At 36.3% G+C, this 16,168-nt stretch overlaps 1 protein-coding gene across 3 annotated transcripts in view; it reads right to left on the bottom strand.

The window, feature by feature from the left end:
* Positions 1-16,168, bottom strand: part of LOC109045316 (transcription factor COE1-A-like) — a 120,359-nt gene that overhangs the window by 37,101 nt on the left and 67,090 nt on the right. For all 3 annotated transcript variants that reach the window (XM_042748284.1, XM_042748285.1, XM_042748283.1), the window contains exons 7-8: positions 4,559-4,640; positions 1,798-1,939 (exon numbers count right to left, since the gene is read on the bottom strand). In XM_042748284.1, coding sequence (XP_042604218.1) covers positions 1,798-1,939; positions 4,559-4,640 — 224 coding nt within the window. The remainder of the gene's footprint in view (positions 1-1,797; positions 1,940-4,558; positions 4,641-16,168) is intronic.

Below are 16,168 nucleotides of genomic sequence, written 5' to 3'. Positions count from 1 at the left end.
TCCATTCAGATCCAACAAATTTCCCTGGACATCTAAATCCTTGACAGGCTAAATGGGACACTGATTGGATTGGTTGGACGTCTAGATAAATACTTCAAGAGTCTTTGTAAGGCACGTCAGTGCGGGCTTGGTCTTCCGCAGATGGGCTCGGGGAAAGCTAACGCTAAAGCTAAACTCCACCAAGAGAATCTACAGCCATAAAACATACCGATAATCAAAACCACCCTCTTTCTGAATTTTTAAGAGCTTTAGTGAATGAGGTAGAAATGGCATACTGAGACAAGTTTTGTCATAGGTTATTCTATGTTCAAGTTATTATTCGAGTTCTCAGTAGTCAGTAATCCAATGTGATGGATGTAGTGTCAAAAGTGGGATTTTCCGCTGCATTATGTCAGTAGGATTTAAAGGTGAATCTATACTGACAATGCTAAGAATAGTGAGTGAGAGTATAGCGAAGCTAAACTTAAGCGTAATTAGCAGTTTAGAATGAGATGGTGGATAAAGAAATTCTGACTACAAATGTATAATTTATTCAATACTGACAAGCAATGAAATTGTTTGAGATTGTTCTTTACCCAGCATTGTACTGTGTATGCTTTTTGGGTTATCATGCTATTAGCTTAGCAACAAGCTAAGAACAAACCCCACTGGAATCTCCATGTAAGAAACAATACTATACTCTCAGTTGTGCCTCAGAGTCCCATATAAAAACTATAGTACTGTACATGAATATCCCTTATTAAAATGAACCATGGTTTATTGTTGTAAATGTCTAGTAACCATGTTTTTGGTGTATTGATTACCATTTGTATAACCACAGTTTTACTACAAATACCTATGGTTAGTGTAGCAAAACCATGGTTAATTTGTGGTTATCATGGTTTAAACATTGGAACCATGGTTTTTTGGTTTTATTTGTAGTAAAACCATGGTTAATTTTCATATGGGATGCTAATCATCAGTACCATGGCACAGTAGCTGTACCATATTTAAAAATCTGCACTTTTAAATTTAATGTATCTGGCTCTGTGCATAATTTTTATCCTCTGCATTCAATTAAACCCCACCACAGTAATTTCTGCAGATGGAGGGATGGGTTAAAGGAATGAGGGAGGGCACAGGTTAGTGCTTTAATTAATCTCTGCTTCATCTTTTACTCTCTCCGCACCACTGGAGAAGTGACTTAAAGGGCCAAAGCTCACAGACGGCTCCGACAGCTAAGCGCTATCTCTCAGCAACTCATTCACACATACTGGATGGAGTTTAAGATTTTGTATCAACACACTATTAATAAAATGTAGACTTGTGTGTGTATTGTCAGAGGCTTGCAGAGGCTTACTGCATATTTCATCACAGTATAATAAAGTGTGAGTCTACATGATCTGTCAGGGTCCCTGTTCACAAACTAGCCAACCTCATCTTGCTCCTTCCGATGCCATTTTTCGTTTCTTCCTCTTGCAAACCAATTGGGACGGGATGAGTAGGCAGAAAAGACTTTGTATTTTGAATCAGTTTGAACTGTCTGATTCATTAAAACGAATAAGGGGCCATTCACACAGAATGCGCTTTTCCATTCCAATGCACTACTTTTACATTGTTTTTCTGTGTGAACATGAACTAGAGAGACAGTATGCCCGTTGCACTCGCGTCTTGCCTCTTTTGCAGCGCAATAACTCCTTCTGTACAAATGGCCCCTAAGACTTCCCAATTCCCAATTAGCAGCCAAATCAACAGAAAGAAGTAAATGCAATCCCATTTATCTGCTAAACTCTTGATGTTAAATCCGCAGTAACTCACCGTGCTCCAGATATGACGGCGTTCCCTCTGATGGGTCCAGTCGCCGAGCTCTTCTGCCATGTTTGGAGTTATTGTGCACGAACATATTGTCCGAAACAGCCAGAACATGTCCTTCTACGCTCACTGTCGTCGACACAACCACCTGTAAAGAAAGGTTATGGGCATAAATGACAGAAAAAGAGTTTTATTTTGTCACTTTGAAGTAAAGTGTCTAATTTTTGTGCCACTATCGGTAACAGTTGGAATTGAAGCTTCACCTCACCAGCGGTGCTGCGATTAAAGCACTCGCAGTCTCTAATCATTTCCATGCTGTACACTAATTAACACTGCATACAAAACACACTTCTCTGCCTATCCCACAATGCCCTGCTCTCTCTGATTGATTGCTGATAGAGGTTGGCTCGGATTAATTCAATTAAAAAGCAGGCAGTACTTGTGCGCCCTGAGACAATGCGAAGAACGTAATAAGTGTTGGAGGTTGCCATTATGAGTGGCACAAACGGACCCTCTTAAGCTGCAGAGGGCCCCTGGTACCCCACACAGAGCCTCTTATTTCAATTGCTGTTGAGCTTTGAGAGGAAATTCTGCCTCTTTAAAAAAGAAAGGACTTGGTGAAGAGAGGTAAGTCTCTAAGGGACGTGGCTAAGCATATACTTACACTTTTGTTTTATTCTCTCTCCCTATCTATCTCCATCATTCACTATCTCTTTTTTTACTGCTCACAGTCCTTGACGCTTAGAGGTGGGATTCCTTTTAATATCTCAATTGTGGCTCCTAGACAGCAATGAAATGGACATTAAAGAGATAGTTCACCCAAAAATGAAAATTACCCTTTGATTTACTCAGCATCGAGCCATCCTTGGTGTATATGACTTTCTTCTTTCAGACAAATACAGTCAGAGTTAAAAAAAATATCCTTTCTCTTCCAAGCTTTATAAGAGCAGTGAATGGGGGTTGAGATTTTGGAGCCCAAAAAAGAGCCAGGATATATATATATTTTTTTTTTTTTAAATGTACCTAAGATTGTATTTGTCTAAAAGAAGAAAGTCTTACACATAGGATGGCTTAAGGGTGAATAAACCATGGAGTAATTTTCATAATTGGGTGAACTATCCCTTTAGTTCTCCTGCTTCTCAGATCTTTCTTCTGGGAAGAGTACTTTAGCAATCACATTTCTTCTCCAATATTTAAGAAGAGATCTGAACTAAAATAAAAGCTCAGAGATATTAATACGAGCTCAAATATTTCTCACTTCCAAGATCACATCTATGGAAGCCCGTTTCCGTCACTGAATGAAAAAATAAAAACTTTTTATCTCACAATTCTGACTTTTTTCTTAGAATTGTGAGATATACTGTAAACTCGCAATACTGTTTTTTTTTTCTTGCAATTGCGAGTTCATATCTTGCAGTTCCGACTTTATAACTCGCAATTGCAAGTTATAAAGTTAGAATTGCATGATATGAACTCGCAGTTGAGAGTTATAAAGTCAAAATTGTGGGTTATAAAGTCAGAATTGTGAATCACAATTCTGACTTTTCTTCTCTGAACTGTGAGTTTATATCTTGCAATTCTGACTTTTCTCACAATTGAGAATTTATATCTCGCAATTCTGACTTTCTTTTTTACTCACAATTGTGAGTTATAAACTCGTAATTCAGAGAAAAAAAGTCAGAATTGTGATTCACAATTCTGACTTTATAACCCACAATTTTGACTTTATAAGCTGCAATTGCGAGTTATAAAGTCGGAATTGCATGATATAAGCTTGCAATTCTGAGAAAAACAGTCAGAATTGTGAGATAAAAAGTCGCAATTTGGTTTTGGTTTTTATTTAATGTCGGAAACAGGCTTCCATACACATCTGACCAATTAATTTGAGCTAAGCAAAATACATCACATTTACATCTATGTTCTCTTACTGTATCTCAACATGTGTCTTATTTGTTGTTCTCCTATAAGGAATTTTTGAAGAAACATCTGAGACTGCAAGCAGCCACCACACTACGACATCACATTGTGTATATGTGTGATGGAATGTCTCTCTCCTGCATTCTTGCACGCTCGCTATGTAAAATATGACTGCGTTCTGCTGTTAATTACACAATCACTGTGAGTTCACTTGCTTTAGATGATTTGTTTATAGACAGAACTAAACAGACAGCTGCTGAGATATTATCTCACTTCAACACTGAATACTGATTCAAAACGCGCTGATATTTTGGAGCCAACTCAATAAAACCTATAGGTAGTGTAGTAGTGTGTGTGTGTGTGTGTGTGTGTGTGTGTGTGTGTGTGTGTGTGTGTGTGTGTAAGAGTGCTTGTGAAAGCAGCATGGGTCACATACCAATGAATGACTGGAGGTCAAGGTCTTGTGTTTCTTGCAAAGCAGTGATAGGTTATTTACTCAATGTCTCACACTCAAACACACGCACACTGTGTGAGTGACACTGTTGTGCAATTATGCAGAGTGTGTTTATAGGCTCGGAGCCAGATTTGTAATACCATCAAATGCTGAAGAGAGTAAAACTACATGCAGGAATATTTCAAACATGAAAATAATACTAATAATAATAATAATTAATGAGAGCACAATTACTACAAATATTCTACACTGCTGTACAAAAACATTCAGAACCAGACTAGATCAGCAAAAGCAGACTAAGAGAGTTGGAAACACTGAGTTAGAAGGATGGATGGTTGGAAAGTGAGCAGAAGTAATGAGCTAACGAATGAAAAGGTCAAAAGCTAAATGGTTTACCTGAAAGCGTCGCATGTCCCGTGGATTTCCTGCATTCTTCAGGCAGTTCTGATTGCATTTCAGGAAAAACTTGAGAAAAAATCTGCAAAAGGAGAAAAATGATTGGTTAGCAGTGGACTGAAGGAATCCATTGAATGCTCTGAAAAGCTAATACAGAATAGATAAACATTTACAATTTGTAAATAGGCCTGTTGACCAGTTCACCAAACCTCTGACAGTGAAATTAGACAGATCCAATTAGGACAAAAATTGTGATTCTGATGCCACAGAAGAACCTTTGTAAGTTCCACAAAGATCTTTTGATTCTAGTTCTTAAGAAAACATCTAATACTGGTACCTTAAAGATCCCTTTAAATAGTTTGGTGAGCGCAATCTTCTTATATGTTGACATACTTTGTGTTAAAACAGCAACTAGGGGTGGGACATATAAAAGTCTTTGTGTTTTTTATAGTGAATAGCACACTTGACATGCATTTTATGAACTTTTAGAAGTACAGTAGCATATCAATGACATTAAAGTTCATAGACACACAGTAAAAGTTTTTTCTGAATTAAAATATATTGTTTTTGAGAAAATTCTATCTTAAAATATATCTTACACAAGCCATATTAAGACCCTCACGATTGTGTGTCAAGGTCAAAAAGTCTTAAATTAATAACATAAATTAGTATATAGATTAGTCATTTATGATAAAATACCACTAAAGAAATATATTTACTTTTTTTTAAAATATATTAATAATTTTGTCCAGATAATGAAATGTCTGAATTACACTATACTACACAAAAAGTTCTTGATTTAATAAAGGTTACTGAACTGAAGAATCACCGTAAAACATTTTTAAAGAGACTTTTACACATCTTTAAAGTTCAGTTACACAAACACATGCACAGACAAACACACACACAGCAACAGGCAGTGTGCTGAAATGTGGAGCGTCCATCTGGCGTGAAGGGAAACACTGCTAAGACACACACACACACACACACACACACACACACACACACACACACACACACACACACACACACACACACACACAGTCCCATCCAAACAGAAAAAAAAAAAAACATGTCTGTCTCTCTCATAATCATGGTAAGCAGAAAGCGGGCAAATTCATGGGCACTAGCACAAACCCTTCACTCACAGACTGGCATTAGAGCTGTAACAGCACAATACCAGCTGCTCTGACTGGCATACAAACAGTGTGTGTGTCTAACTGGATAATGCCATGGCACATACCCGTCTGTCAGGACCTTTTTTTCTCATGCATTTCTCTCTTGCCTCTTTGTTTGCAATTCTGTCTGTCTCTTTTGTCAATATGACACTGAATGTGTTAGAAAATGAATCAGCTATTCTTTCTATAACTCAGTTTCAAACACACCCACGATTGCTCTGTTCCAAAACCATCATTGCGACACAAAGGCTGTTCCAAAAGGTTGGTAACTTAATTATGCTGCCTAGTAAGACACCTCATTTTAGCCAAATTTGAAGGCAGTGTCATATGTAGCCTTTACAAAGAAATCAATCCAAGAATTCACTGTTAAAAGATACTCATAATTCATTCAAAACTGTCAAGAACGTGCAATTTGTGAATTAATTAAAAGTGAAGTTAGGAAATCTGTTTGCAGATGCCACTTAGTTTTAATATAATGGTACTCTGGCATAAAGTGTGACTTAAGTGTCCAAATACACTGTAGATGAACATTTGTGTGTGTGTATCCATTTTGATATGTGCTTTTACAGTAGTCAGGTTAGGCTGCTTAATACTTTTGACCTAATGTGGCCCGACAAGCCCAGTTATATGGCAAAGAGCACTAAGGTGTGTGTGTATCATCTCATGAACACACACTCACACACTCACAGTCAGTTCCATAATTGAAAGGACCTTGCTGTCGTCTTCAGTTAAGGGCACTCCAATGAAGACCAATTACTAGAGGGGTTGAGTGTGGAGCTGTACTTACTTTCACGAGCTAACAGTGAGACACCTGTGACCTCTCTAGAACAGATCACAATACACCACCGCTGATGAATTCAGGAGAAACACAGGAAGATACACCGAATAAAACAAACCTCCTTAGAGTAAAATAATGGATGGGAATGAAGCAGTTCTTCAATTTTAATTCAGGGTCTTAATTTCTGCACATTCTGTTGCCTGGATTGATTAATTTATTTAAAAAAAGAAATCAGTAAAAGTGTAATTAATTCATACAATGACTTGTACAGTCTCTTCTCTGATTAGTATGTTATTTAATCATCTTTCTTTGCCATATAAAATAATTGGTTATGACAAGGCAAGGCTAGTTCAGGTGGTAGGTCACATCTGGAACATGAACAACACGATGAATAAACACTCTCACACAAAAGTAAAAATGAAAAGTGTGGCAATGAATCTACTAGCCATGAGTTTCTTAACTTAAAACAAATTTAAATCCTATTTGTATTTTGTCTGCTGTAGAAAATTAAGATTATTCTATTCTATTCTATTCTATTCTATTCTATTCTATTCTATTCTATTCTATTCTATGTGACCCTGGACCACAAAACCAGTCATAAGTCTCTGGGGTATATTTGTAGCAATAGCCAAAAATACATTGTATGGGTCAGAATTATCGATTTTTCTTTTATGCCAAAAATCATTAGATTATTAAGTATAGATCATGTTCCATGAAGATATTTTGTAAATTTCATACCGTAAAAATATGTAAAACTAAATTTTTGATTAGTAATATGTATTGCTAAGGACTTCATTTGGACAAATTTAAAGGTGATTTTCTCAACATTTTTTCTTTTTTTTTATTTTATTTTTAATTTTTTCGCACCCTCGGATTCCAGATTTTCAAATAGTTGTATCACGGCCAAATATTTTCCTATCCTAACAAATCATACATCAATGGAAAGCTTATTTATTCAGCTTTCGTCTTAAGTATAAATTCCAGTTTCAAAAAATTGACCCTTATGACTGGTTTTGTGGTCCAGGGTCACATATTATCAATCCAATCATTTAATTGTGATTAGTAGATCAATAAATGCAAACATCTATTTTAAACTAAATTCAAATTTCAAAAAAGTTATTTTTTTCTTTAGAAAATTTATATTATGTTATATTATATTATACACTCTTCACAGTCATTTCACAATTATTTAATTGTCACGATTAATAGATCTATAAATATCAGTAAATATAAATGTTTTAATCTAAATTCAAAATTATGTTTGTAAACATAACAGTACAATGTTGGTAGTTTTGTGTGTCTATAATGAGTATAATTTAATAGAGAAGGAGAGTATGTTGAAATGAATCACAATGGTATAACTTAAACACTCACGACACAGAGTTATTTCAGGGCATTAAACTGGATTGCGAGTGGTTGATGATTAAGAAGCAGGGTTTTGCATTTCCTGAAATCCAGCAGGGCTGATATCATGATGAGAGAAGCTTTTGAATGAGGTAATCTAATTTGGTTACTAAATGCAAAACAGCGGCCATAGCTGCCTGTGCCATATTCCTGTATGGTGCGAGCCACACCAAGAGTAAATGAGCCCATGTGAACAGCACAGCAGCGTAAATTATTCACAGGCTGAGATGGCAATTATGGCTCTGAGCACAACCAACATTAATATTTTATGAGGGCTAACGCACACTTCCAAGTGAATCAGAAAGAGAGAGAGAGAGAGATTGGGAGAGGGGGTCTTCCCTATCCACTTTCTTTGTATTTTTTGGGTCTCTCTCTCCTTGAACACACTCACTTGGGCTCTTCCTCTCTCAGCCTCACCAACTAATCTATTCTGCATGATTTAAGTTATACCATTCACTATTGCCCAAATCCCTAAAAAGAGATTTAAATTTGTGTTATTACACATTTATAACATAGTAATAAAGCAGTTACACCATGCATGAACTGCAAACATTATACATTTCTGAGTATTTACACAGTTTTGTTTTATAGCACTGGCATATGTACATAAAATTACATGCTAATAGAAATTAAACATGAAAAATACACTTAAATTTGACCAGATCAATCAATTTGTTGAATAGTGTAGAATTGGCTCCTGATGTAGTGGTGAGAATTTGATGCTGATAGCAGCAGTCACATGATACCACTATTGCAACAGTGTCAATACCATCATGCCAAGAGAAATACTCTACATATTCTTGTGTGAGTTTACATATGTGTGTAATTAAAAAAAGAGGTGATTATGTTTTATTTGGCATGTTATGTTAGTTAAAGTGAATGCAGAACAGTGCACCCATATGATCCCACCCTGTTTTCTCACACACACTCTCTATACTCTCAAACTGACCCAAAACAGTAAATTATGCCACTATCAGTTAGTAAATAATATCAGTGTAACTAAATAGTCTGTAATCTAATGAGTGAAATATTACCTATATCACACATCATGCGCTAAAAGTAATCAAGTAATATTCTCACTGTTAATGTTAAGGCGTAGTTCACCCAAAGCTGAAAATTGTCATCATTTACTCTAAACCCCTATGACATATAGTTTGCAAATCTTATTCTCTCCCATAAGATATGTTGGGCCAAGTCTGATGTCATTGTCATGAAATATCATTGATTCTACATTGTCAGTGTGTCAAACCTGGTGTAACGCATTTTGACCAGCCGTATATTAATGTATGCAGATCATTTTTAACTTTTTTGGTGCTTTTTAAACATTTTCGGTATTTGACAGCTCCTTGCTACTTGGGAAAGAGCAGCGTGAACATTTCTCATAACATTTCCTTGTGTGCTCCAAGGAAGAAAGCAAGTCACATGGGTATCGAATGACATGAGGCTGATTTCATTTTGCAATGAACTATTCCTTTAATGCCAGTTCCATGACTCAAAAAGGGTGTGACACGATTACTAGATGTGATGTCACTCAAACGATGATGTCAAGCCATGATTAAATCACTGCTTTGGATTTGACTCACTCGTAACTCTTGCTATTATGTTTTTAGTTGAAATTTCTCTCTCGCTCAGTTTCAAATATGCATAAATGCAAAACAAGCCAAAAAATAAATAAAAAAATATAACATAGAAAGAGAAAATCACGCAGGAGCATCATTTTACACAAGCAATCCTTAATATACAGGACTGGTAATTGCTCACCCCAGTGTGGGAACAGAGAGCTGTCAATCAAACCAAGAGGTCCCTGGAGATATGGAAATCAAGTTGATGATTGGTTCACCTGGATCATATTCATGCTTATATTCGGTGTTGTAGGCACAGTTATTCTATAACAAGACACCTCGTTGGACTGCTAAGTTCAACTACCTTTTTTGTGGTGCTAATATAACTACTTGAACTGGAAACACAAATAGATAATGAATTAGCATGTTGATGGTTTGTAATTTGTTGTTATTGTTGGGTTTCACATCCCTTTGAGGGATCCTATCAAGCCTTCAGAATATTTCATCAATGCAAAACATTGAAACAGTGTTTTCAATTACATTACTGCATTAGTCAAATCAAAAGATTAATATAATTTTCAAAAAAATTATAAATATTTAAATGTATAGTTAAAACATTTATTTAAAAATAAAATATTTTTGTACAAATATTTAAAAAATTACCATATATAGTAATAATACAGTACTTCATGAATTAAATGGAAAGATAATTAAAATAATTAAAAATAATTAAAATATTTGTAAATGTATAAAAAAATCACATAAAATTAAATAAAAATATTAAATACATCTAAATATTAATAAATATTAGTAAAAAAAAAAATTAAATGACACAAAGACAGTGTACTCAGTATCAGTACCGTAGAGAGACTGGTAGCAACCACTTAAATATTGGTACTTTTGACATCCTTATTACAGGCAGCATCTTGCATTGACCCAACAGGAAATTGACTCTTTAGCCAAAAGCGCACACACAGTCCATACTTTCACCTGGCAAGAAAGATGACCTGACCTCTGGAAACCTCTTTGACAGAGTCCCCAACAAACCAACCCAATGACAGAAATAGAGAGAGAAAAAAGAGCAGTCTGAGAGAGAAAGGAAAAGAGGGAGACAGGTCTCCTTTAGTGTCTATTGTAAAAGGCTGAAGGCAAACAACTCAATAATTCATGAGAGCAAGATTGATTTTGGGGGCTAGCTCAGGGGGTCGTGGGGGGGCTGGTGTGGTGGTCTAGCTGGGAAATCATTAGCCCAGCTAGCACACACACACACACACACAGCCCCAGAGAGAGAGAGAGAGAGAGAGAGAGAGAGAGAGAGAGGCAGGGCTGATTAACAGTTAACAGGGCTGGGAGGGTCCCGTACCTTGGGGGCTGGCAGATTTACTACTTTTGTTTTCTTGCACACAAACACTGGCTTTATTCCTCTTCTTTGTCTGTTTGTCTTCTCTGGGGAAGTGAATTGAGTGGTGGGTTAGACCAGGGCGAGAGACGAGGGAAAACAGATTCAAGCGAACTGGGAGTGAGAGTGTTTGTTTGGCTAAAAGGTTGTGTTGATTTTTGTTTTTTTTTCTTCATGTCTCGTGTTCAGTCTTTTATTTTGAATTTATTTAGACTCTTATTGTGAAAGTATCTCTTTTTCTTTCTTTGCTTTCCTTTTCTCGTGTTATTCCATTAGGATTTTTGTATATAGAGCCCTCTTGTCTGGCTGACATGTTTAAATAATCACATTTACGAGATTTATGAGTTTCCTTCATTGATGCATTTCCTATTGAAACAGGAAGTTTGGGGAGGAACATATTAAAAGGCAATTTAAAGCCTACTAGCAAAATTTTACCTACAGGTTTTTGTTTGTGTGACAACCATAAGCCATGGTATTAGCGATCATTTGATAGGTCCAGAAAATTAGATACGTCCACACGTGCAACATGAGTCATCAATATTCTTGGTCTGTTTTCCCAAAAGATACTGTAATTATTATTTTTTCAACACATTATTTTTTATTTTACAACAGAATATGAGTTTACCTCAATGTTGATGCAGTTTGCATCTTTAATTTCACTATTTTTCCTGCTGAAGCTGCTTTGAAAGAATCTGTATTGTATACAGCACTAGATCAATAAAAGTGACTTGACTGCTCAAATCATGCATGTTTCCTATATGTTGAATATCACTTTTGTTTTCATATATTGAAAAGGTTTATTTTCATCACTGATACTAATAAACTGCACTTGGGGTTTTGATGTATCTCCACAGGGATCAAAAAATATGTCTCAGATTGAACGTAAAATATCGTACCTTGTTATGGCACATCCAGCATTCATTACAGAATTGAAACAAGTCCCTGCAGTGTACACAGAGCCCAGTCTATAACACAAGACAGCTAACCAACTCTACGCTCCAGGCATGTGAACGATTTTCTGCACGTGTCAGCAGACAGCTTACACAACGCTGAGAGGCACTTTCCCATCTCCACCAGAAATCGGCTATCATATGTCTCTCTCCACATATCAAAGGCGTAGATGTGTATGTACAGCTGTACAAATGCTCGTCGGATTCACATAACACCCTGAATATGGATGTTTCCACATCATTCTTCTCGCAAATATCAAAAGAGCTTGAGGTGGCGTCTGATGAGACACACTCTTTTGTCATCGCTGGCTCCACAAATAATTCATAGACAGCAGAGTGAAGTCAAGGCACTGAGAACTCATACTGACAGCCACTACGTCCACATTCTTCCACCTGTCTTATCCTGTCTTCAGCAGAGACAAATAAAAGGATAACAAGATGGTTTCCCAGGTCTCCAGATGATGACCTCATTCATGGTTCATCTGATCAGATTTGGCAGGGGTTTGATTTGCCAGAGAAGAGAAGGGATTGCTGTGAGAGTCCTTCTGATAGTCTTCTGAGTAATTTCTAAGGTCTTATACTCTGCCTTAACCAGGAACGACTAATAAAATGTCTAGAAACAAATGGAAATTTCCAAATTAGGAAAATGCATGGGACTGGGGATTAAAATTTTCCCAAAGCTCTTAATTCTGTTTTTGATTCGATAATATAGTAATGGCAACTTGATTCTGATTCTACAGGTCAATGGATTGGATCAATGTTTTAGTCTGATTCAAAAAGTAACCCCGAAACACAATCTTTTTGAATGCTTCATTAAAAGGATTAATTTGGCGTCATTTATCAGTTGGACTACACTGGATGTGATGTATGTTTAGGATTCACTAAAGAGCATATGCCGATAAGAGTTATTATTTTGTGAATCAGACTACTTGTGTCGTCCTGTGATGTTATTGTGTGCAGCCCGAAAGAACACCACAAAATATGGGTTTTCTTGCAACTAAAAAACTGGAAAATATTGAATGATCATTCCCTAAAATCAAGATATTCTTAAGATCACTTTTTTTATTATTAATATAAAAAAAATAATATTTTCATTTAATTCATTTATTTATTTTTTTTTTGTTTTAATTTTCACTGGCAGCTGTTAACAGAGAAACTCATGTTGAATAATTCACATTCAGTTCAGACCAGTTTAAAATCTTGCTTCAAATAGCTCTATATTGATTTCCAAGCTGTCATCTCACAATTACCATAATTCAGATTTCAGACTGCAGCATAAACCTCAAATATGTTTATATTGGATGTGATTTTGCTGCTTCACAATATTCCACAACTTCATGATGGAAACTTGTGTTAAAGGTGTTAAACTAATCCAAGTGTATTTCAGCAGCACCCATATAATCTATAATGTACCTCCACTATTTTAAAAGTAGAAAACTGACATACATCACAAGATTAATACATTCCTGAATGTACTCTACACAACCACACTGTAAATTTTTTATGTTTATTCTATATTATGTTCGATATTACCTTGGGATCAACTCACCAAGTCAAATTCCTCGTAAATCTTTGAAACATACTCTTTTCTGATTCTAATCATGTTAACAAAATCTCCTAACAAGTGCTTTGATTGGCATTAGCCGCTTACGACTTCCCCTCACAAATCCCTCCTTTGGCTCCATCTCTTGTGTGTGGACTTTCAGGTTCACTCTCTCTCTCTGCTCTGAACATCTGCTCGCTGTTGAACTACTGTTGGATTTGCCCATCTAGCTCCAAGAGTGCTAGTTAATTAGTGGATGGAGATTAGGTGGGATAATAGACAGGGAAAATCTCCTGATTATCTCGCAGAATCCTGGGAAAGAGTTGCATTAGAGTGGAGATGCCATCACCTACTTATTTGTGTCTGGTTTAATTAGTGAGGATGGGTCACATTGAGAAGTGGCTATGATAGATGTGGGATATGATCAGCACAGCTGAGGATCATTTTCCGGTTGCTAAATAAAGAATATTGCATAAAGGACGGAGCTTGCAGAGAAAGTTTAAGTTAAAAAAATAAATAAATAAATAAAAAAGGCTGAAAAGGTTATAATTCCATGCTTGGCATAATATTGGCAAATTTTTAGGTTCACTTTAAATGTGATTGGAATACACATGGCCACAGTTAAAAATGGTTTTACTGTCCACATTCCCAAAAATATAAAGGTCAGTTTCCCACACTCAGATACAGCTAAGCCCCAGTCATAAATATGGCCAATGAATAATCATTATTATGCAATATACCAGATCTAAAGCTGTGTGTTTTCAGGAAAGAGGCCCAAAAAAAGAATGGGTCGAGGATTGGAGCAGATTCAAGATTCTAACAGACCAAATTCAGCCAAAAAGCATTGCAACCTATTAAAGGGCAATTGAGAAATGCATCTATGAAAATCTTTTTTTTGGTGAACCAAAATTAGTATGATGACAAGTAACCCCTATGTTCCCTGAGGTAACTGTAAAATTACTGTAAAACTCTGAACAATGAATAAAAATGGTAACAAAAGCCTGTGTAAATAAAAAGGCTTATGCAAATCTCTATTCTTTGCATTAATCTAATTTGTTAGCAGTGTTTCACTGCGCAGTCTGATGTTAGAATTCTCTTCTCTTTACCCGCTTGTGCGCAGTTCATTATAAATGGCCGTGAGGGAAGCGTCTTTTATTATTTACAGTATTTACTTCAGGGGAAGTCATGGCTTGTGTCATATTTATCTTGCTGAAAAATGGGCTGAGGAATGCTCTTCACCCCCTTTGAGCACAAGGAAATGTAGCGTGCTACTGATACAGCTCATGTTGAGTATAATTCAGTAGGCGACATCGATAAGATTTGTCTCAATTAATCTGATTGTTTACAGTTTTGTTTTTTAATAAATATTTATAAATTTATAAGGACACAATAAATAGTTTAAAAGTAAGTGAATTTATAGTGTTGCAAAAAAATCTTTATATTAAATAAATGCTTCCTTTTAAACTTTCTATACATCAGAGAATCATGAAAAAAGTGAAAAACAGTTTTCAATACGATAATAATCTGAATTGTCTCTTAAAACGCAAATTGGCAAATTTGGATCATTGTGACACTGAAGACTGAAGTAATGATGCTGAAAATTCAGCTTTTCATCACAGGAAATAATTACATTTTAAAATACAACACAGTTGTTTAGAATTGTAACAATATACCACTAAGCTACAGAATTTTTGATTTAATAAATGCAGCCTTTGTGAACAGAAAAGACTTATTTCAAAGAATGAAAAAAATCATACCAAACTTTTGATATCACGTTATTTTATACATTTATTATATTTTATTTGTAAATATATCCTGCATTTTCTTCAAATCAATACAGTAAATATATCTTGTTTTAAGGATGCAGTACATACATGCGAGGGAGTTGTCCCATCTGGGATGGAGCAAATAACGGTGGGGGGAGCGTGGGATTTTACGAGAATCAGTGATCCACGTTATGACTGAGTGTGTGTGTGTGTGTAACCCAAGCCGGGCACCAGAGCAGGCAGGTCTAGCGTTACACAGCCTCCAGGCAGCTACATCTGCACCAGGTCTTGTCCGACAATACACAGAGACTGCAGCCAAACTCTCACACACACTGACATCATCCAGCGGTGGCTTCTGCTGTATGTTACTCACACCCACCGAGCCCAGGTAGCTGAAACTGGAGCCACACAGGACAAAATAGAAGAATCTGGGCCATTTTGATTGCGATTGTTCTGAACAACATAGTCAAATTTTACTTCATTTCTATAGTATAAAGTATGTAGAGTGCACAGTATGCAACATTTTTTTTTTCTATACAGTCATTTACTTCATTTCTATAGTATATAGTATGTAGAGTGCACAGTATGCAACATTTTTTTTTTTCGAGTCTCGGGCCGGCAGGAATTGTGGGTGGGGGAGTGCATGTACAGTTCTCTCTCCACCTTCAATACCACGACTGAGGTGCCCTTGAGCAAGGCATCGAACCCCCAACTGCTCCCCGGGCGCCGCAGTGTAAGGTGGTTTATTGTTGCTTTGGGTGTTTGTTCAAAGTGTGTGTGTGTGTGTTCACTGCTCTGTGTGTGTGCACTTCGGATGGGTTAAATGCAGAGCACTAATTCTGAGTATGGGTCACCATACTTGGCTGAATGTCACGTCACTTTACTTGGTCACTTTTTTGTTTTTGTTTGTGTGTTTGTGTTGGGTTAGGTGCAGAGCACTTAATCTCGATTTTTCTAATGATTTGAGAAAGAAAAAAGTGACGAGGAAAGCGATCACGTAGTGAGAGGTCAGCTTTGACCTCAGATGTCA

The sequence above is a fragment of the Cyprinus carpio genome, chromosome B21 (assembly GCF_018340385.1).
Source record: "Cyprinus carpio isolate SPL01 chromosome B21, ASM1834038v1, whole genome shotgun sequence".
Classification (NCBI taxonomy): domain Eukaryota; kingdom Metazoa; phylum Chordata; class Actinopteri; order Cypriniformes; family Cyprinidae; genus Cyprinus; species Cyprinus carpio.
Note: the sequence above shows the minus strand (reverse complement) of the source record. Positions and strands in the feature narration are given on the sequence as shown.